The sequence below is a fragment of the Rhinatrema bivittatum genome, chromosome 7 (assembly GCF_901001135.1).
Source record: "Rhinatrema bivittatum chromosome 7, aRhiBiv1.1, whole genome shotgun sequence".
NCBI classification, from domain to species: Eukaryota; Metazoa; Chordata; class Amphibia; order Gymnophiona; family Rhinatrematidae; genus Rhinatrema; species Rhinatrema bivittatum.
In genome coordinates, this window is record NC_042621.1 from 104,029,214 (window position 1) to 104,053,020 (window position 23,807).

The following is a 23,807-nucleotide window of genomic DNA, read 5'->3' on the forward strand; positions in this document are numbered from 1 at the left end:
TCCAGGGTTCTAGACTCCTTCCCCAGGAGCACTGAGGAGTGGGTTCTAGGCCTCAAGAGCAGACTCAACCACCTCAGAGTGGTGTGGTAGCTACTTTTTGAATCCGGGAGCCTTCTGGACCAGATAAATCACATCTATCTTCTTATTGACAGTAGCCATAGACAGGGGATTCTCATATCCTTATCTTCTGAAGGATTTTGTAAATTGGGACTCAGATGGCTCCACAAACTGGAGAATGTCCAATATCTTGTTTTCATCCTCCATCAGCAAAACAAAGGGAAATGCCTCTGTCATTTTGTCTATTGAAACCAATGGAGAGGTTCTTCTCTTTTGGGGGGGGGGGGGGGGGGGGGGAGGAAGAGAGGAAGAGAAATCATAGGAAAGACCTGTTGATGCTTCTTTGTCAGAGGAGGCTCCAGATCTATAGCCATAATCCCCAAGAAACTTTGGAGTCAGAGCCCCAATTGGCAGGCTAGTAGTAAAGGTTCTCATCCGGCAGACAAAACATCAGAGGAGTGCACTAGCCCAATGGTTTTCAACCCAGTCCTCAGGGCATACCCAACCAGTCAGGTTTTCAGGATATCCACAATGAATATGTATGACAGATTTGCATACAATGAGGCAGTTCATGCAACTCTCTCTCATGTATATTCATTGTGGATATGCTAAAAACCTGACTAGCTAGGTGTGCCCCAGGGATTGGGTTGAGAACCACTGAACTAGTCTGCCTGAGCCTGGAACCCGAGGAATTCTGGCATCTCAAAAAAGCTTTCTTCCCTAATGGACCAGATATCATCACTGGAGCAGCTACCATTTATCCCGATTCCCTCTTGTCCATAACTAACCAGAAAACAAGGGAAGCAGAATCAAATTTGATGGTGGGGACGTGATCGATGCCTGCTGGACACAGATAGAACAGAAACTTAGCCTTTTAGATCCTGCTCATTGAAGGAATTATTTCCTGATGCTCCTTTTTACATATCTTAGTTATTTATACCATATTTGGGTCTAGTTATGGTATAAAAAAATTTGCAATTAATTAAAAGTATATAAAAAAGTTCCACTTGTGGAACGTTGGTACCTAAAAAGGTTAAAAAAAACAATGAAAAAAAAATCTACCTATGAATCTACAATGAACACTCTGGAACCCTGTGACAAATGAGACCTCAATTTTTAATCCCAAGAAAGGACATAAAGAGAGCTTGAGGAAATGAAACTGGTGGGCTGTGTGGAAAAAGGAGAGACTGAAGCAGTCCCTGCGTGGACACATGACATAGTGGTATGCTGCATGAGGAACATTTAATGTTCTAGAAATTGACATAAACGTTCTGTGCCGGGCTCCATCAGATGATGTCACCCACATGTAAGAACTGCTATCCTGCTTGTGCTTGGAGAATAACAAAGAGCAAAATAAGAAAAGGAAAATTTTCCCTGGTTCTTACATTTTCTAAATATGTTTCCATCTATGTGCCAGCGTAGAACAGGAGCCATACAAGACACTTATGTCAGCCTTTAGGATGCAATGTGTGTTGTAATCCGCACTCTTCAGTCTATGACATTACTTCGACTCCTTGTGCTTTCAGATATATATCCTCTTCCCTTCAATATTTATTGTTCCAATTTACCCCAGGAGGGACTGCACGCTCAGTATTATTCACCACCACAAGATCTTACCGATGCAGGCTCTACTATAAAGGGACTGGTGGGGGCAGGTCTGGCCCTGTAGCCGCGCGTATCCGTTAAAATCCGGGGTCGGCGCGCACACAAGGCTGCCCAAATTCGGCAGCCTGCACGTGCCGAGCCGCACAGCCTGCCTCCGTTCCCTCCGCCCTCCTTCCCCTACCTAACCCACCCCCCCCGGCCCTATCTAAACCCCCCCCCCCCCCCCCCAACCTCTATCACGAAAGTTACGCCTGCTCAAAGCAGGCATAACTTTGCGCTCCGGGCCAGCTGCCACTCTCCATGTTCTGGTCCCGGGGCTGGTCCGGAGGCCGCGGCCATGCCCGCGGCGCTGCCCCCGGATGACGCGCTGAACACGTCACGCCCCGGGAGTTACGCGCGTCCCAGGGCTTTGCGCGCGCACCGGAAGCCTATGCAACATAGGCTTGGCGCGCGCAGGGAATGTTTGGGCCAGGTTTTCGGGGAGTAACCACATATCTTAACCGCGTACCCCTTTGAAAATCTGGCCCTTAGTGTTTATTGTAGGTGAGCACAAATCTACACACAAAGCATCATACATCGTCTGCATAGGTAAAAATGTATGCGCAATGAACTATAAACATTTTGCAGCAGGTAAACGTAATTTGTTCTTCTGTCTGCTGCTGAGATAAGGGGTGGGGAAGGTCAAAGGAGTGACTATGCACATAAATGCCTTTTTTCCAATCTCTTCTTACAAACCCTTATGCTAGTATAATAAATACTTGCCCAATATGCAAATTAAAAAAAAAAAGCGTAAGGATATTGCACTTAGCTGACCATTTTAATTTGGATATTTGAGCTCCTTTTATCATTCCAGTGTAAAAGATAAGATTATATGTAACTGATATGTGACACTACTGTTTTAAGTAAAAATGTTATCAAAACTATTTGGGGATGTATGAGGGACAGAAGTGAGTAAACAGAGAGGTGCAAAGATCCAGAGATGAAAAAGCAAATAAGGCAACAAGGAACAGGATTTTCCAAACCCATTCTTAAAAAGGCACACCTAATCGGCCTGGTTGTTTGGATAACGATGGATATATAGGAAATTTACATATACTGAGTTTCCAGCATATATAAATCTGTGTTGCGTATATTCATTATGGCTATTCTGAAAATCAGAGCAGTAAGGTGTGCCTCCAGGGCAGGGAATCACTGACAAAATATGACAGCCAGTTTAAAAGATAAGGAGATGGAGTAGCTGGATTGGGAACAAATAAGAGGAGAAGAGATAACAGCATAAATGGCAACAGATAGAGATACCAATTGGCCTATTCAGTCTTTGTTGAAGTGGTGAGGAACACTGAGCAACAAGAAGGGACACGAGAGTGCAACTGGAAGGGAGCTTTTTCTCTCTAATTTGCAAAGATGGACCTTATACATTCCCCAAATACAAAACTAAGTGATGAAATAAATCCCAAAGATTATACAAGAAAGAAAGGAAGATAGAATGGATAGTCACTCATCACACACTGCTTAACGTGGGGGGGGGGGGGGGGGGGGGAGAATAAGTTTCCATGGTTAATTCTTATATATTTGGTTGGTATTTGGTGAAATGGAAGATACTGATACAAATAATTGGAACAGTTTTAGACATTTTGGAAAACAATTGAATAAGACTAAGGTAACATCAGTAAGAAATAGCCACGATACCAACTCCTAGTATATATAAGAATAGCTGTGTAAAATGTAATTTTTTTCTGCATTAAGCAGTGTTTCATATGAGCGACTATCCATCCTATCTTTGGGATTTATTTCACCACATTTTTTGTATTTGGACAATTAATAGTGGTGTTGAGTATCTTTTCTATTATCTTATAAATTCCCTACACCAGTGACTCCCAAACCTGTCCTTGAGACCTCCAATCCGTCCGGTTTTCAAGATATCCAAAGGAATATGTACAAAATAAATGTATCCAAAATGAATATGGATGAGATAAATGTACTTAGATTGAAGGCCATATATGCAAATCTCTCGTGCATATTAATTGCAAATATTCTGAAAATTGAACTAGCTGGAGATCCCTGCAGGACAAGTTTGAGAACCACTGTCTTACACCACAATGGAGAAGCTGAGCTCATCCAGCTAGCTCCTAATAATTTGGCTTGACTCTTGCATATGAGCTAAATATTAGCAGTCAGCTACCTGCACATCTTAAAAAGGAATATCAACCAAGTACAGTAAAAATTCTTCTTACTACAAGACAGTTGAGAATTTGGTACAATCTTTTATACCACAAATTGTTTTGGAGATACTCCTAACTCAAAACCAAACCACATAACAAAAAAAAAAAAAAAAAAGTCTATTCATTATGGTGTCTGTTCCTTCCCCAAAATTAAAATGTTTGGTTTTGGCAGTGCAATTTACTGTCAATCTAGATTTCTTCTTAATTTGCTTTATATTTCCTATGGTGAGTGTTAAAATACATATATTTTGTTTTACTACATGATATGTATTTGATTTATATTCCACTTTAAAATGTGTTTTATCTAAAAATATTAAATTCATTGAATTATAATCCACTACAGAAGTTAACTAAAAAGGCATGAAATTCTGACTTTGCATAGAAGAGTATTTAATTAGAGAAGTCAGGGCATATATAATAAACTATTGAGTTTCAGTATCAAGCATTCACTCTATACTAGTGTGTTAAAAGCATATGCAGAGTTCTGCTTCCCTCAACTAGAAAAAGGAAAAATAAGGATTTGAAAATTCCTCCAAGACTTGTCAACCAATGAAATGCACTTGCTATGTAACCCTGCTCCCCCACCTTCTCTCTAATCATTTTTTCTAGGGGCCAGAGGGAGGGAATGAATTTTTTTAAACCCTGGTGTTTATATTAATTTATAAAACTGTTTTCAACTATTCTGTAGTTTTATATAAATTTAAAAAGCCTGTTTTCAGTTTTCCTTCCTGACTGTCCCCAAACACTCAATATGCTCGTTTTAAGCTCTTTCTCCCAGTTACAACACTTGCTGTCAGAAACAGCTGTGCAGTGGACTCAGCAAGAGAAGAAGTCAAGCCAGATCTGAAGCAGCTGTGCCCCAAAAAGGTGTGAAATCAGAGCAGTTAGTCAAACACTCTGGGGGAGGGTTTTCAGACTACAAGGAGTAGAAAAGGGTGTTTATTTGAAAAACCATGGGTAAGTAGGTAACTCTGAATCTGAGTATAACAAACAGAATAAGATATTTGCATGCCTTCACTATATGCAAATATAGCTCAAGCATATATATGCAGACCTGTTTGTTGCATTCAAGAACCAGAGTTGCCTACCCCTGCAATAAAGTCAAATGTCAATATTTATTTTTGCATTTTAGAGGCAGGGGTTTAGTCATTTTCAACTTAAAAAGCATGTCCTAAGCATAAATGTAAGTCAGCCAGAAGTACATGGCTTTGCAGCTACTTAATTTCTCTCCTCTTCAGTATCTCTAACCCCCCCCCCCCCAAATAAGGAATATTATAAACAACCCTTTAAATTTCTATTTTTGCTACCTTTTGACTCATAGAATTCTGTAGAAATGAAGATTACACATTTGCCTAGCATATTGCTTCAGCAAAAAAATGTAGGATTTCAAAGAAAGATTTAAGATGCAATATTTAAGACTTGGATCTTGTTGTACTATAGTTCATAGTAAATTAAATCTGCATTTAAAATTTCAAACCAACAAAATAAAAACCTAAACACTGCTTTTCGTTTATGAATATGCACAAATGAAAACAAAAAAACATTGCTTAATAGTGTGTAAAGAAAACATGGAACCACTAAGATTTTGAATTCTTTTAAACCCAAATTGTTTCATCAAGCCAAACTATCATTCTTACATATAAGCAAATATCTGCTCTACATAATGTTTGAGACAATATTTGCATTACAGTAACTACTGTACACTTTCAATTCAACTCTTAACTACATGCTTCACTCACTCACCCAACACATTTACTCAACCAATCACAAAATCAATTCAAGCAACACCAACTGGACCACTGAGCAAACACTATACAACCACGTTCAAGCTTTAATTTCTGAAAATATAATTAATTAGTGTATAGACTGTCCAAGTCAATTAATTTAAGATCATCTGGAGGACCAGTTTTAAATCTCGTCTTGCTAAAACCTTCAAATAGTCCAATGTCTAGACTGAAGAACAGGTGGAGAGCACTCAAAAAAAAAAAAAAGGTAATGGGAGGTTGTGAAAAGAAGTGGATGACAATTTAATTTTCCAACACTTTTTTTTTCTTTTCCTTAGCCTATTCCTTCGATTTAAACAGCCAGCCTAATTTCTCTCCAAAAAAAAAAAATTCAGCCTGGTTGCAGAGGGAGCTCTTCCAAGCTATTCTGCCCCCTTCTTTCTCTGACTCTCTTTGCCAGTCTAGTGACAGAAAGGTTCATTTTAAACATGGGGCCTCTGAAACCGGCAAGCTCATAGGCACTGCTTGCAGAGCCAGAGCGGGCAGAGAATTTACCCAGGAAAAAGATTACCGAAAACAAGAAGAATATGTGCTAGAAGTCGTGCGGGGAAAGACGACAGCTCGTCTACAGCCAAACAGGTTCCATTTTACCAGCTTTCATTACTTTTCTATTCAGCAGGAGGAAGCTGGCAGTTGCGGAGAGCACGAAATTGAAAGGCAAAAGCGCCGTTTTTCTTTGTTGATGACTCGTTTTTGGATTATAAATGCGAATTTGCTTTCTCGTCGCCAGCACACGCAAAATGCACATTACTGCGACATAAGGCAATGTGGAATCTAAAAGGCGGGACGGAAACATAAACCGATTCCAAGTTCCTCTCGCCAATCATCATTTTTGCAATTGAACCCGTTGAATTTAAACACGCCGTTTGTTTTATGTTTTTTTTCTCACCCAGGATACTTTAAAAGAGATAAAAAAAAAATACATATACCGTTTCTACATTAAAGCGGGCGGGAAACTATTTTTTTCTGTTTCATATAATCGGTGGCGGGACGCGCGGGAGCGGTCAAGAAAGGACGAGTTATCGCTGGATCTTTCAGTCGCGACAAGTGCCACATCGTCACGGTTTGGCTATTTCCAGCAGCCAACTTTTTAGTTAACGGAAACGAATTTGTAATTAATCTGCCGGGGAACGTTATTTTCCCTCCGGAGAAAGGAAACAAAGAGAGAAGAAAATGGAGGCCAGGGCCTAAGGCAACCAGAGGGGAAAGGAAGCGGCCAGAGCCAGGGGAGAGAACGGGACCCGCCTAGAGCTGTGCACACAGTCCGGCTCCCCCACCCGGCGTAAGCAGCCTCTGCGGACACAAGTTTTCTCCCGAGCTCCGAGCAAAAAAAAAAAAAAAAAATTTCCGAAATTGGGATAACGATAGAGGGAGACAAACACCCCCCGCCGGCCGCCCGCACCGGAGCCCCATCGTGACACCTAGAGGCCGAAGAAAGCTCCTGCAAAATCGCGCTTTTCCCTCCGCTTACCGCTTTCCCAGGCCTTTTTCTTCACTTTTTTTGCCGTTTTCAGGTCCGTGGTGACAAGGGCGGGCCACCCAGCCCGGTGGGAGGGGGGAAGACGCGGGAAAGGAGCCTGCTGTCCAGAACCAGCTTGCCGTTTAATCGCTCCAGAGCCCTGCTCCACAAAATGGCGGGCGGGCAGCGCACTGCGCTTGCGCGAACCTACGCCGGAGGATGCTGGTGCTTGTGGTTTAGGGAGCCAAAAGGAGGGAGAGTTTGGGGGGGGGGGAAGCACCATGGGAGGAACTGCCTGGCGCCAAGTTTGAAAGCTGAAGGGAGAGCGCGCGCCTGCGGACGAACGTAGTGACATCAGGACGGGAGTTGTTGTTGCTTGGTTTCCGTCTGTCTGGAAGGCCTCTGACGTGTCTGAACTGCTCCGCGTTTGACAGCTGCGGCGAAGGGAGAGGATGGAGCTGTCATAATCGCGCTTTGAAATTTAGCGGGTGGGAGGAGAATTAACAAGAAAATTTGCCTTTTTGTATGGTTGCGCCTGCCCAAGCTTACGCTTCCGTACAGTGTATTGCAGACTAGCGGATTTTAGCTGACGGAGCCTACTGCTGGAGCCTAAAACAAATTTGATAATACAGTCAGTGCCTTATTTTCCGAGATAACAAAAAACAAAATAAGTGACCTTTAGCTGTATTTAAACCCGCCATAAATCAGCAGCAAAATAGTTTAACGCTCTTCCAAAACTTATGGAACAAAACTAGATAAAGAAGGGGGTTCGGTAATGGTGAAGGGGAGTAATAGAAGGCTGATAGCTATAAAAGACAACTATACTAGTTAACTACAGTTAGATAGCCTACAACTAGAAAGATTACAGACAAAGTAAACTGGAAACCACAGCTAGAGAAGTTTTATATACAATACTAGAAACAAAAACGCACTTGTACTATGCAAGATCTAAAGATGAGAGATGTTCATTGCGCTAAGCAAACATAAGAAAATTAAGACTGCCTACACAGGAGTAAATGTGTATAATGCTAGAGGAAAGAGGAAAAACAGGAGCAATTGCAGCACTCAAACAATACAGACGAATAGCAAAAGCTAAGACAAAGAGAGCCCTGCTGCTGTACTGTCCGTATCCTGTCCCTTTAAAAAAATTACAAAATGGCAAGTATTGCTTCCCACCCTTTCCTTTGATCCTGCTGTATATTACTTCAACACATGCAAAATAGTCATGACCTTTGTTTGTATGGTATAGATATGGAACTACAAGCCTTACTGCATACGTCCTAAGACACTTGCATTTGTTCATTAGAATGGCAACAAAACAAGAATTGTGTCACTACCTTTAATGCAGCCCTTTCATCTCTATTTTTCCCATCATTGTTTAATTCGCCACGCCATGGCATGCCCTGCCAGCATATGGACCCATTCTAGCGCTAAGGCAATTCAGCTCTGGCATAAAGCTTAAAGGAAGCACTTCACGTCTTGCAAAAATTCAGCACTGGTTTAAATGTGGGTACCTAAGACTTTTCTCACACATTATACAAATACCGTACGAACAATAAGGAGCCAGTGCAGCTCTGGGCAATGGTCAGCTCCAGGCAGAAGCCTTACCATGTTGGTCTTCATGTGAAATGACTTCTGGCTGTTTTGGGGTATTATTTTTAAATACTCAGTTTGTACATCTTTCTATGGATTTTTTTATTTTTACATAAACTAATAACCAAACTTTGTGCACCTCTCTTTCCTTTAATTAGATATTTAAAAAAAAAAGTAATTCTTGTTTAGAAAGATTGGGTGTGTTAGTAATGCCTGTTATTTAAGTAACAGGTTAAAGCTTTCAGCTCATGACCACACATGGTAGTGGGACATAATAGTATAGAAGTTAGGATTAGAGCAGTCATGGGAATGAGGTTAGAAAAATTCAGCTAAAGCAGCAACCACTCTGTGCTGCCTGCAGGGCTTCCTAGGAAACTAGCAGTTGGGATACAAGAAGGCAGATACTGTAAAAAAAAAAAAAAAAAAAAAAAAAAAATACAGGATTAAGCACCCACTCTGCCACCCCATACCCAGGCTTCTTGCCTGGACATGCCATTCTCTATTTAAATGAGGTGTCCCACTAATGAGGAGCAGCTAGGGCTAATAGCACATCCTTAGCACCTCTTTATTAACAAAACGGTGGCTGGTAGCAGGTCCCAATCACTGCTGCTCTATGTTACCACTGTTTGTTTTCCTAACCAGCAGGCATATTTTTAATTTTTTTTTTTGGCTTGTACAACTTAATAGCACTAGGATATTAATGCAGAGGGTGGATAGAAAAGCAGTATTTTCTGTATACTGTTCTAAGTTGCTTAAAACTTAATGCCTGCCCTAGGGTAGGTATTAATTTCTGAGAGTAAAATGTGGAGCTTAGTCGCACATTTTACGTGCAGTATGCCAGGCACCTTATAGGCTCATCCACATCCATTTGCATGTGATGAGCTCTATTAGTTTTCAGGGGATTGGCAGTGCCTTTGAGGCGCTATTACCCCTTACTATATAAGGGATAACAGATGCGGGTCAGAAACACACGGCCAATCGCATGGTAAATGATGTGCTCAGCTGAGGCCACCGTTCTGGATGAGCCTGAAATTCAGAGAGAAAAAAAAAGAACGAGCACAACTTTAACCTATCATAGAGCAGTATTTTAAATTCAGCATTCACATACACAAACCTTTTTTTATAGCCCCTCACAAATGCAGCCTTAGTGCAGCCACGACTGAGGCCACATGAAAGAATGGTTACAGCTGCTGACTAAAAGGCAGGGCTGATCTCCAACTTCTCCCACTGCTAAGGCTTGGGTCCTTGGATAAATCACTTCACCCACCCTTATCTCAAATACTAACTACATGAACAGTAAATTTTAGAAGGCTGATGTGCACTGAGCAGATTTTAAAAGCCACCCACCCACCTCAGCATGGCCATACCACTGCATGCAAAAAAAAAAAGGGGGGGGGTGGGGAGAAATGTGGGTGTTCCGTGATTTTAAACAAAAATTTGCACATATGCTTACCCACGCTCACATGGAGGCCCTACTGTGTAAGGTTACCGCTGCTATGTAACTTATCAAACAAAAAAGTCTAGGCAGATCAGCAGGGTTTTAAAGGTCTGAGCTAACAAGGGAGAAGGAAGGCTATTAAACTAGAGGGGTTTGGAAGTCCTCTCTCAACTGGGTGAACTAGGAAAACTGGCAATGGCATCAGCAGATGTGCCTTTTAAAATCTCCCCACTGATGCAAGAGAAGCGGCCTTTACAGGTATAGGCCTTGCACCCACTTAAAACTGAAGACACAGGTCAGGCTATTTTATAACATGCTTGCCTATAAAAATGCTATAAAATAGCTGCAAACCCTGGGCGTGGGCCAACGACCACGCCCACAGGTGCACTGCGTTGAAAGTTTCCATCTTAGATTGTAAACCCTCTCTGGACCAAGCCCTTACTACAATATCTGAATATAACTCACTTTGAGCACAGGTTCTGAGGAGGTATGTAATTCAATCTAAAGGCAACACAAGGAACTGATGTAAAAAAGGGGGCTAGAACCAATAGTATAAATTCATACAAAGGAACAGTAGCTTTCAAACCGGGGCACGGGCCCATTGGCCTGTGCCCAGAGACATAAGCAAGTTATAAAATTGCCGTGTTATAAACTAGCCTGACTGCGTGCACACGCGAGACAGATTTTAAGGAGGCGCACTCATCCTGCTTCTACCCTGGGGGGGGGGGGGGGGAGGTGTTTAAAAGAAGTGCATGCCGATGCCATTTCCAGTTTTAGCAGTTCAGAGAGGTTCTCCAACCCCCCCCTAGTGTCATAGTTTCCACTGGCCCCAGTTAGTCCAACTCTTAACACCACCGCTCTGCCTTTTTTTTTTTGTTTACTTCTGCTACAGATGACGTGTAAGTTAAGTTACAAGGCAGGGGGCCTCGGCACACACCAGATCACGTAAGTATTTACGCACGCATCTTGGGCTCCCACCCCACAATGCCCATGCCTTGCTTAGACCACACCCACATCCCACCCCTCTTCTGTAAACTTTCAAGATGGGCGTGCACCCGGAGGTACGCGCGTATCTGGACAGCTTTTAAAATTCACCCTGCGCACGCAAGCCCAACATGTTCACGCATCCCCTAATTCATGGGCACGTCGGACTTTAAAATTCACCATTAAGTGACGAGGACAAAAGGCGGTTTTGTTTGTTGTTTTTTTTTTTTGCTAATGACCCAACCTGGAAAGTTTTACAAAGCCTTTCCCCCTCAACCAAAAAGCAGAACGACTGTAGGTTCAAAAATTCACAAGGAAATTATCTAAACATGCTACTGGAAGTAGGTCCAATAAAAAGGTATTAGAACCTGCAACAAATTTAAAAAGTAACCATATTGTGTTCAGAATTTAACAAGCAGCACCAAATGAGGTAAGAATGGAAGAGGAAAACATTTAAAAGAAAGAAAAACTGTCAAATGTGCCCAGTTGTTTTCATTGGGTGGATTAGTACATCCACATAGAAGAAATTGCTATAGTCATTCCTTTCTGTGACAAACGTATTCATGCAACCTTGGCTTTTCCTATTGCATGTCTTTTTTGTCAAATCTCATAAAATGTTGCTGTGTGAGTTAATAATCATTTTATACTACACAGTTGCAATGGAACAAGGGACACAGCACAAGCCATTATAATAAAGCAGTGGAAACTTTTATGTAAAGTCTAATTATATAGGGACAAAAAAGTACAAAATTATCCTTTGCCTTACCTGTCATATCACCTCTTCCCCTCTATAACCCTTCACACATACTTGTCCCGATAACCCTTCCACTGCCTGTTCTTCTGCAGGTAGAACTCTCTCTTCCTCTGTGTCCTTTTTTCTCATTTAACACCATCCCCCACTTTCCCTTTAATCTCCCCTCCCCCCTTTCTGCTCTCCCAGAATTCCCAGTAGCCAGACTCACTGGTAGCAGAAGGGAAAAAGTTCAGGTTCTTTAATTGTCATCCTTGATACTGCAGTCAGAATGTCAAACAGAACAATCAGATCACATCATCATGACTTCACAAGAGAGTGCTCTTGGGTCTGAGAAACAGCAAGAGGCCCAACACCCTTTCTTCCAGGTTCTGTTTGTGGGGAGGAGTGCTCTGGTGGTATTTCAGGAAATCGAGCTGGGGGTTAGAGAGGCAGAGGCAAGTCTAGTACAATCTTACATAAGCAATTTAGTTTCAGGAGGGTCTATGGATTTACTGTATTTTGGGCTAGCAGGTGCTGGGAGTGTTTGGGCACAGTTCTTACAGCCTCAAGCAGAAGGAGTTACTAGAACATGTTTGACAGAGGCATCCACTGGCCATCACTTCCTTTGTAATTAAATTCATGCCGTCTTGTGGCCAGCAAGAACACAGCTGTAGTTTCAGGGTCTAAAAGGGAGACACAGAAGCAGAGAATATGACACAAAGACCATAAGGTCCGTCCAGTCTACCTAGTTTTATTCTTGTTGCAATGCCCTGTGCCATACAGGTTAGCCTCGACTTTAGCCTCACTTCTTCACAAAAAGGGATCCTCTTTGCTTATCCCTTCCTTTCTTGGATTCTGTTGCTGTTTTTGTTTCCGCCACCTCCATCAGCAAAAACTTATTAATTTAAAATCTTATACTCCACTCTTTCCAAACATACATTTATTCTATACGGATTACAATAGTCATACACAAAAAGAAAATACAATAAAACATACTAAAATGACATAAAAACCATGAAATAAAAAAATTAGATAAAAACCATAAAAATGAAAAACAAAATTTTAATACTTCTAAACAACTTGCCTTCAGAATTTTGTGCTATTTCAAGTAGTCCCTCATTTTCCAGACTCCGTTTGGTACCAACTTCCACAATACTGGCCCAGCAAGTGAAAAAAAAATCCTATTCCAGGAAAAATAGTGGAAAGTGTTCTAAAGATCAAAATCACAGAACATATAGAAAGACATGGTTTAATGGAACAAAGGCAGCATGGCTTTACCCAGGGCAAGTCTTGCCTAACAGATCTGCTTCACTTTTTTGAAGGGGTTAATAAACATGTAGATAAAGGTGAACCAGTAAATGTAGTGTATTTGGATTTTCAGAAGGCATTTGACAAAGTTCCTCATGAGAGGCTTCTAGGAAAAGTAAAAAGTCATGGGATAGGTGGCGATGTCCTTTCGTGGATTACAAACTGGTTAAGAGACAGGAAACAGAGTAGGATTAAATGGACAATTTTCTCAGATGAGGAGGGTGGACAGTGGAGTGCCTCAGGGATCTGTATTGGGACCCTTACTTTTCAATATATTTATAAATGATTTGGAAAGGAGGTAATCAAATTTTCAGATGATACAAAATTTACAGTAATTAAATCACAAGCAGATTGTGATAAATTGCAGGAAGACCTTGTGAGACTGGAAAATTGGGCATCCAAATGGCAGATGAAATTTAATGTGGATAAGTGCAAGGTGATGCATATAGGGAAAAATAACCCATGCTATAATTACACAATCAGATCGATACTCTAAGGCCGCGGTAGAAACAGTGCGGCAGTGTCAGGCGCACCCTCGTTCCCCGCACACACAGTTCTCTTCACCTACCGCTCGATACTCTCTTTAAATTGCATGCAAATGCATGCCGCGGCTGCGAAGCCTTAGGCAAGCGTTAGGCCCGCGCAACCCATTTTACTGTATAGAGCGCCTATACAGTATCCTGGGTTGGCGGGCCTAACGCTTCACGGCCACGCTGGTATCTGTCATTTCAAATGACAGGTACCAGGAAGTGGACAGTTATGTTCCCCGATGCTCAGCAAACTTTCCCCCAGCCCCCGCTTACCTGCCGTGGCCCCGTCAGGTCTCCGGTGCAGCCCCAGTCCTGTCCCCTCCTCCCGAGGCAAAAAAAAAAAAAAAAAAACCCGAAAAAGTAGCAAGGCTCGGGCCTGCTACGGTAGTCCCTTGTCCCTTCTCCTCTCCTCCCGATTTCGGCGCTCAAGGCGGCCGGGTGGGCGTGCATTCATCCAGGCAGAGGGAGCCGGCGGCGAAAGCGGCCTCCGGCTCCCTCTGCCTGGATAAATGCACGGCCCCCGCCGGCAGTGAATGAATGCCTGTGCGATTTCGGCGCTCAAGGCGTGACGTCACGACGCTTGACGTCACGGCATGTGACTGCCTTGAGCGCCGAAATTGCACGGGCATTCATTCACTGCCAGCGGGGGCCGTGCATTCATCCAGAGGGAGCCGGAGGCCGCTTTCGCCGCCGGCTCCCTCTGCCTGGATGAATGCACGCCCACCCGGCCGCCTTGAGCGCCGAAATTGGGAGGAGAGGAGAAGGGAGAAGGGACTACCGTAGCAGGCCCGAGCCTTGCTACTTTTTCGGTTTTGTTTTTTTTTTTGCTTCGGGAGGAGGGGACAGGACTGGGGCTGCACCGGAGACCGGACGGGGCCTTGAGCGCTGAAATCGCACGGGCATTCATTCACTGCCGGCGGGGGTCGTGCATTCATCCAGGCAGAGGGAGCCGGAGGCCGCTTTCACCGCTGGCTCCCTCTGCCTGGATGAATGCACGCCCACCCGGCCGCAGCCTGGATCGAACACGCGCCCACCCGCCCGCCGGCTCCCACCGCCACCTGGATCCAACGCGCGCCCACCCGCTCGCCGGCTCCCGCCTGGATGAACGGGCGCCCATCCGCCCGCCGGCTCCCGCCGCCGCCTCGATGACCGCACACCTGGGGGATTCGGAAAGTGACAGGTATTTATACATATATATATATAAACAACTTACGCTGCAATGTTTTTTACACTTTACGGTTTTACCCCCATTTTTTACACTTTATTCCCGTTTTAATTTTCGAACACCACACTAACACCAAGTAGAGGGTAGGCGGTAAACTAACAGGTTAAGGACGCGGCAAAATAGCGGGTTACAAAGGAGATAATCTGAGCGCGCATCACAGTATCGGAGGGGAATAGCTAATTCCTTCATTATACAGCTAATTCATTCATTTACATATCATATACATGCTGCGTGCGGAAAGGGTTATGCGTCTGTTTTAAGAAGCGCTAAGGACGCGTGAAACTGGAGACTGGATCGCCTTACGCGTCCGAATTGTGCGCTCCCAGCACGTTACAGACGGGAAATCTTCAACCGCACGTTACAGTATCGACCTGAATGTTAGGTTCCATATTAGGTGCTACCAGCCAGGAAAGAGATCTAGGCTTCAGTGGATAATACATTGAAATAGTCGGCTCAGTGTGCTACGGCAGTCAAAAAAGCAAACAGAATGTTAGGAATTATTAGGAAGGGAATGGTGAATAAAACGGAAATTGTCATAATGCCTCTGTTTCGCTCCATGGTGAGACCACACCTTGATTAATATGTACAATTCTGGTCGCCGCATCTCAAAAAAAGATAGAGTTGTGATGGAGAAGGTACAGAGAAGGGTGACCAAAATGATAAGGGGAATGGAACAGCTCCCCTATGAGGAAAGACTAAAGAGGTTAGGACTGTTCAGCTTGGAAAAGACATGGCTGAGGGGGGATATGATAGAGGTGTTTAAAATCATGAGAGGTCTAGAAAGGGTAAATGTGAATCAGTTATTTACTCTTTTAGATAATAGAATGACTAGGGGGCACTATGAAGTTAGCATGTAGCACAATTAAAACTAATCGGAGAAAGTTCTTTTTCACTCAACGCACAATTAAACTCTGGAATTTGTTGCCAGGGGATGTGGTTAGTGCAGTTAGTGTAGCTGGGTTTAAAAAAGGATTGGATAAGTTCTTAGAGGAGAAGTCCATTACCTGCTATTAATCAAGTTGACTTAGAAAATAGCCACTGCTATTACTAGCATCAGTAGCATGGGATAGACTTAGTTTATGGGTACTTGCCAAGTACTTATAGCCTGGATTGGCCACTGTTGGAAACAGAATGCTGGGCTTGATGGACCCTTGGTCTGACCCAGTATGGCATGTTCTTATGTTATGTTCTCTTGAAATCTAAAATGTGTAAAATAAGGAATAGCAAGTAGACTATGCTCTTTAGACCATAAGAGTACAAGTCACTACATATGCTATTAAGATGATTTAAGCCATCAAATGTTTCCCATACACTACTTTATGAACAAGCATTAAAACTTTGAAATGTACAGTTTGTGATATTAGGAGCCAATGAAAAGATTTCAAAATGTGAAGTAATGCTGTCACTATATTTAGACCCAGTAATTATTCTTGCAGAATGATTCTGTGTTATTTCCAATGCATGTAGCCATTTATTTTTGGAAGACCAAGATATAAAGAATTACAGTAGTCTTATTCGGGACTAAAACCTGCATCATGATTCTGAAATCGCTTTTTGTAATTTCATTTTTCAATGGTCTTAAACAGCCGCAATGTATAAAATATTGACTTTACAACTGTTCCAGTTTCTCTCTTCAAAGTGAGGGTGAAATCCTAAATGACACCAAGGTCATGGCCCTCATTATCTATGGGAATACTATTTGCTTCTATTGTCAACTATTAATTTGTTACCAAGCTATCTTAAGCCATAAGAATTTTCTCTGCAATATTCAAAGTGAGCTTACTGTCAAACATACATTGACATTTTTTACATAGTCAAATTCTTGGGTGGACATCCATTAATCCCATACAGTAATATCAACTGTATGTCATCAGCACTCCTAAAGTCTTTAATGTTAATGCCAGCGGCTGTAAATGGAGAAATTACTTACCTGATAATTTCATTTTCCTTAGTGTAGACAGATGGCCTCAAGACCAATGGGTATAGTGTGCTCCTGATAGCAGTTGGAGACGGAGTCAGATTTCAATCTGACGTCAGCACTACATATACCCGTGCACGAGGTTCTGTTCTTCAGTTTTCTCCTCGAAAAGCAATTATGGATATATGTGTGTTTGGATAATTTTGATTAATTTGGTTAACTTGATTAACTTTAAACTTGATTACTTGGATTGGATGACAAGGTTTCTAGCTGGAGACCGCTAGGGCATTCAACCGAGAAGCGCCGACACCTGGTAATATGGGTGGCTGAAGTAGAAATAAGGGTTGGCTTACCCGTGCTTGTGTTGCACTCGGGGGGAGGTTCCCCCACGGCTTCTTGATTGCGAGGCAGCCATGGGCGGGGTGCTGAGTCCATCTGTCTACACTAAGGAAAATGAAATTAACAGGTAAGTAATTGCTCCATTTCCTAGCGTGTAGCAGATGGACTCAGGTCCAATGGGATGTACAAAAGCTACTCCCGAACCGGGCGGGAGGCTGCCCGTGGCCCATTTAGTACTGCCTTTGCAAATGCTGTGTCCTCCTTGGCCTGAACATCCAGGCGAAAGAATCTCGAGAAGGTGTGGATGGAGGACCATGTCGCCGCCCGACAGATCTCTGCGGGTGATAGCATCTTTGTTTTCTGCCCAGGACACTGCCCGGGCCCTTGTGGATGGGGCCTTGACTTGTAGAGGCGGGGGCTTGCCTGTCTCTACGTAGGCCACCTTTATTACTTCTTTGATCCAGCGGGCAATGGTTGCCCACGAGGCCGCTTCCCCTTGCCTCTTCCCGCTGTGAAGAACGAACAGATGGTCCGTCTTTCGTACAGGCTCCGATCTTTCCAGGTATCGGACTAGGAGTCTGCTGACGTTCAGGTGGCGAAGGCGGCGCGAGTGAGTCCTTATGCTTGTCTGGAGATGGCAGCGAGATGGTTTGGTTTAAATGGACGTGAGAAACCACCTTTGGCAGGAAGGAGGGTACAGTGCGCATCTGTATGGATCCCGGCGTGAATCTGAGGAACGGCTCCCGGCATGATAGTGCTTGAAGTTCAGAGATTCGACTGGCTGAGCAAATTGCCACGAGGAACGTCATCTTCAAGGTCAGGAGCCGTAGGGACAGACCGTGAGTTGGTCTGAACGAGGCTCCCGCTAGGAAGTCTAACACTAGACTGAGATTCCATAGGGGTATCGGCCACTTTAGTGGTGGTCGAATGTGCTTGACCCCTTTTAGGAAGCGGGAGATGTCTGGGTGGGCCGCTAGGCTGTTGCTGTCCACCCTGGGTCTGAAGCTGGCCAGGGCGGCCAGTTGTACCTTGATGGAGTTGAGAGACAATTCTTTGTTCACACCGTGCTGCAGAAATTCCAGGATCATGGGGATTTTGACTGTCCATGGAAGGATGTCGTTCATGGTCCTCACACCAGGCTTCGAATATTCTCCATACTCTTATGTATGTTAAGGAGGTGGAAAACCTGCGTGCTCGAAGCAGTGTGTCAATCACTGGTCCTGAGTATCCACTCTTTTTCAGGCGAGACCTCTCAATGGCCAGACCGTAAGCGAGAATCTCGTTGGGTCTTTGTGGAGGATCAGTCCTTGCTGGAGTAGATCCCTGTATGGAGGTAGGCGTAGAGGGTTTCCCGCCAGAAGTCTTCGCATATCCACGTACCACGGCCTTCTTAGCCAGTCCGGGGCCACTAGAAGTACCAGCCCTCTGTGGTGGTCTATCTTGTGGATGATTCCGCCCAGTAGTGGCCATGGAGGGAAGATGTACAGTAGATCCTCCTGAGGCCAGGTCTGGACGAGGGTGTTGATTCCCTGGGATATCAGTTCCTGTCTTCAGCTGAAGATCTTGGGAACCCGGGCGTTGGACCCGGTTGCCAGAAGATCCATGGCTGGTGTTCCCCAGTGGTTTACTATCTGCTGGAAGGCTGTTGTCGACAGTGTCCAGTGTCCATTCCCTGGGTCCAGACTCTCTCTGCTTCGGTAGTCTGCCGCGACGTTGTCTTTTCCCGCGACAAGGGTGGCTGATATCCCTTGTAGGTTTGATTCTGCCCACGTCATTAGGGGTTCTATTTCCAGGGACACCTGCTGGCTCCTGGTTTCCCCCGGCGGTTGATGTAGGCCACTGTTGTGGCGTTGTCTGACATGACTGACTGATTTGCCCTGGAGTCTGTGGCTGAACCGTAGGCAGGCTAGTCTGACTGCTCGGGCTTCCAGTCTGTTTATGTTCCATGCCGACTCTTCTTCGTTCCATTGCCCTTGAGCCGTTAGCTCCTGGTAGTGGGCTCCCCATCTCCACAGGCTTGTATCCGTGGTGAGTAAGGTCCATTCCGGTGGGGATAGGCATGATACCTCGCTCAGGTGGTCTTGTAGCCACCATTGTAGTTGGTCCGAACCTTCGCCGGTAGCCGGAGGGGGGCGGAGTAGTTTTGAGACATCGGGTTCCATCGAGACAGTAGGGAGTGATGTAGGGGCCGCATATAGGCCCCTTGCCCACAGGACGACCTCTATGGTTGATGCAATGAGTCCGAGGACTTGGAGATAGTCCCATGCCGTGGGGAGAGTGGAATTCAACAATGCTCGTAGTTGTTCCATCAATCTCCTTCTCCTTGTAGGGGGAAGGGTGACTTTGTTCCCTTTGGTGTCGAACCGGACTCCCAGGTATTCCAGGCATTGGGAGGGCTGCAGATGGCTCTTGGGTGTGTTGACGACCCACCTGAGGTTCTGCAGTAGTTCCTTGACTCTGGTGGTTGCCTGCTGTATATATTACCTGACTTTGTAAACGGCGCTTCTCTGCTACAGGACACACAAGGATATCACAAGGAATTTAGTAAAAGCAAAGAAATTTATTATTGCATATCCTTGGGAGACACAGCCAGACTTTCAACAAAGGGGAAAGCACTTCAGCTTGTCTCTCCCAGTATCTTGTAAAAGCTGTATTATATAGGTTTAAACCATACACAGAATGCCTGTGACGAGGATCACTTACGCAATATGACAGTGAAATAAGCTAACCTTCTTTAACCTGAGAACTCTCCACCCACATGAAGGTCCCTATGTTTTAGCTTGCTTTTGATTTGCCCTGCTTCTCCTGGGTTTCTTTGTTCTGTCGATAGATCAATCGTTTCATCTCCAGGGGGCAGGGAGAAACTCTGATTTCAGTTGGAGTCTCTTGGAGCCAGATATGCCAAGAATGCAGCCTCATCCATCTGCCATCGATAACCTCATGAACTTTAAGTATAGGGTTTGCAGAACCTAAACCTATATAATACAGCTTTTACAAGATACTGGGAGAGACAAGCTGAAGTGCTTTCCCCTTTGTTGAAAGCCTGGCTGTGTCTCCCAAGGATATGCAATAATAAATTTATCTTTGCTTTTACTAAATTCCTTGTGATATCCTTGTGTGTCCTGTAGCAGAGAAGTGCCGTTTACACACGGGCCAATACAGTAAGGAGCGGTAGGAAGAGCTGCGTTAGTGCCGGGCACACCTGTGGTTGCCGCACGCACAGCCCAGCTCACCTACCGCGCGATACTGTATGTAAATAGCTTGCAAATGCAAGCTGCGTCTAAGAAGCGTCCATGAAGCGTTAGGCCCGCGCAACCCATTTTACTGAATAGAGCGCTATACAGTATCCTGGGTGTGCTGGCCTAACGCTTCACGGACACGCTAGTATCTGTCATTTCAAATGACATTTGAAATGACAGGTACCAGGAAGTGGACGGTTCTCCTACGCTCGGGATTGCCAGTCCTCTCTCCCCTCCTCCCGAAGCAAGCAACGAAAGTGGAAAAAGCGAAAAAAAAAAAAAGTAGCAAGAGAAAGAGGGGAGAGAGGACGGGCAATCCTACGCTTGGGATTGCTAGTCCTCTCTCCCCTCCTCCCGAAGCAAGGCGCGAAAAACAGCCTTGCTTCGAGAGGAGGGGAGAGAGGACTGGCAGTGTAAAGCAATGAAGCGACTTACTTTTTTTGCAGCCCCCCTCCGGAGACTGACAGACATCGGCGAAGACGGACCGCGGTTCCCCTGCCTCCAGCTGCCCGCGAAGATGGATGCCTGCACGGGCGAAAGCGGCCCCTGTGCGTGCAATTGGGCCGCTCAAGGCGTGACGTCACGACGTTTGGTGTCACGGCATGTGACGTCACGTCTTGAGCGGCCCAATTGCACGCACAGGGGCCGCTTTCGCCCGTGCAATGCGTCCATCTTCGCGGGCAGCTGGAGGCAGGGGAGCTGCGGTCCCTCGTCGCCGATGTCAGTCTCCGGAGGGGGGCTGCAAAAAAAGTAAGTCGCTTTGTTGCTTTACACTGCCAGTCTTCTCTCCCCCTCCTCCCGAAGCAAGGTTGCTTTTCGCGCCTTGCTTCGGGAGGAGGGGGAGAGAGGACTGGCAATCCCGAGCGTAGGATTGCCCGTCCTCTCTCCCCTCTCTTTTGCAACTTTTGTTTTTCAGTTTTGTTTTTTTTTTTTTGCTTTTTCGATTTTTTCCGCTTTCGTTGCTTTGGGAGGAGGGGAGAGGACTGGGGCTGCCCTGGAGACCAGCACCCATGGACGCGGCCAGGGCAGGTGAGCGGGGGCTGGGGGAAAGTTTGCCGCCTACCCTTACCCCTGCCTGTAACGCAGGGGTAAGGGTAGGCGGTAAGTTAGCAGGTTAAACGCGCGGCAAAACGGCAGGGTAAAAAAGTGATAGTCAGGGCGCGCGTTACTGTATGGGAGGGAATAGCTAATTCGATCATTTACATGTATGTAGTATACATGCCGTGGGCGGAAGGGGTTACCCGGTGATTTAAGGACGCGGTAAGAGTAGGTTAAAGGGGATAGTGTATCGCGGGTTGGACTAACGTGGCCGAAAAGTCGGTAGAAAGCGGGTTAGGAGCAGGGTAACCGCGGCCGCACTTTAATGTATTGACCTGTTAGTCAATTAATATATACACTGCTGGCTTTCCTCTGGCGATTTCGCTCTGATCAGCCAATCATCCAGGTATGGATGCACGAGGATTCCCTCTTTCCTCAGTGCTGCCGCTACTACCACCATAATCTTGGTGAACGTTCAGGAGCCACAACCAGCCCAAACGGTAGGGCCTGGAACTGGTAGTGATGGCCCAATATCGCGAAGCGTAGGAAACGCTGGTGGGTGCGATGGATCAGTATGTGGAGATAGGCTTCTGACAGATCCAGGGAGGTCAGGAATTCTCCCGGTTGTACCGCCTTTATGACCGCACGCAGGGTTTCCATGCAGAAGCGGGGTACCTTCAGGTAGCGATTGACGGTCTTGAGGTCCAGTATGGGCCGAAATGTTCCCTCTTTCTTGGGCACAATGAAGTAGATGGAATAGTGCCCCGAATGTTGTTGGTGCGGAGGCACCGGTGTTATTGCCTTTAGGACAAGTAGTTTTGATAGTGTGGTTTCTACTGCCTTCCTCTTGGAGGGGTTGTGGCACGGAGAAATCACAAACTTGTTCGGAGGGATGCTGTGGAAGTCCAGGTAGTATCCATCGCAGATGATGGATAGGCCCCAATTGTCAGATGTTCGCGACCCATTTTTGGTAGAAAAAGGCAAGCCTGCCCCCTATGATCTCTTCCTGTAGATGGGTCTGCTGATTCTCATTGCGTGTTGTGGCTGGGGCCTGGTCCTGGTCCTGAGCTGGCTCCTCTTTTGTTGTATCTGTTCCGAAAGGACTGCCCCTTGCCGGCAGGGCACTTGGTAAGTGTTTTTGTATGGTCTATAACAACGCTGGGATCCTCTGCCCTTGGGTGCCCGGGGAGAGGGGGTGTTGGTTCCTCTTGTTCCTGTCCTCCGGTAGACTGGGTACTGGGGACTCGCCCCATTTGACGGCTAGTTTGTCTAGGTCACTTCCGAAGAGCAGTGATCCTCTAAAGGGCATTCTTGTGATCCTCATCTTAGAGGACGCGTCGGCTGACCAGCTTCAGAGCCAGAGCTGTCTTCTTGGCTGCTACTATGGACGAGAGGCTCATGGCTGAGGTGCGCACCGGGTCTGAGGTCGCATCCATGAGGAATGAAGTTACCGGGTCTAATGCCTCAACTGGCGTAGTTGTGTCCCTGGCCATCGCCAGGCAGGCACGTGATACCACGGCGCAGCAAGCAGCGATCTGTAGGGTCATAGCTGATACATTGTAAGACTGCTTGAGGATGGATTCCTGCCATCTATCATTGGCATCCTTGAGGGAAGCGCCACCCTTGACTGGTATGGTGGTGCGCTTTGTGGTGGCGCAGATCAAGGCATCGACCTTGGGAAACCTCAAGAGTTCCTTCGTTGCGGGGTCCAAGGGGTAGAGAGCTTCTAAGGCTCGACCCCCCCCTTGAAGGTGGCCTCTGGGGCGTCCCATTCCCGGTCGATCAGTTGTACGGCCTATAGCGTAGGGAAATGGCATGAGGTTTGGCGGAGCCCGGCCAGGAAGGGGCTCGCCTTGGACTCTGCTGTGTTGCATGTGTCTGGAATGGCCAATGCCTTCAGACTTGTGGCTACAAGATCTGTTAACTCATCTTTTGGGAAGAAGCGCATCATGGTGAGATGCGGTTCCGTTCCTGGAGTTCCCCTTCTTCCAGGGGTTCTGGTTCCTCCTCCGAATCATCTGTGTCCCTAAGGGGAAGTATTTGTCCAGGGGCGGCTCATCTGGTGGAGGCCGGGAGGGCCCTGGGAGGTTCTGGGCCACTGGCGGGGGTTGTGGTTGTGCCGCTGGTGGTCCTGTCTGTGCGTGGATGTAGAGTTGTAGTTCCACGAAGAATCCCGCCCAGGTGAAGTTGCCTGAGACCGCATTGGGTCCGGCGGCGCTCCCCGAGGGCCCCCACTGAGGGGGGGGGGGCAGATTCGGGAATAGAGAGGTCCAGGGTTGTCTTGCTGGTAGATCTGGAGTCCTCTACAGGTTGAGGGTGACCTTGTCTCTGCTGC

The 23,807-nt window shown here is 45.7% G+C and overlaps 2 protein-coding genes across 7 annotated transcripts in view; both read right to left on the reverse strand.

Annotated features, from left to right (window-relative positions):
- The window catches only part of CTCF (CCCTC-binding factor), a 380,312-nt gene extending 372,984 nt beyond the window's left edge, over window positions 1-7,328 (reverse strand). The window contains 1 exon segment of the mRNA XM_029608851.1: window positions 7,140-7,328. The gene's annotated coding sequence lies outside the window, so the exon portion shown is untranslated.
- Window positions 7,329-12,119: 4,791 nt separating this feature from the next.
- Window positions 12,120-23,807, reverse strand: part of RIPOR1 (RHO family interacting cell polarization regulator 1) — a 345,200-nt gene continuing 333,512 nt past the window's right edge. For all 6 annotated transcript variants that reach the window (XM_029608847.1, XM_029608846.1, XM_029608848.1 and 3 more), the window contains exon 22: window positions 12,120-12,558. In XM_029608847.1, coding sequence (XP_029464707.1) covers window positions 12,458-12,558 — 101 coding nt within the window. In that variant the 3' untranslated portion in view covers window positions 12,120-12,457. The remainder of the gene's footprint in view (window positions 12,559-23,807) is intronic.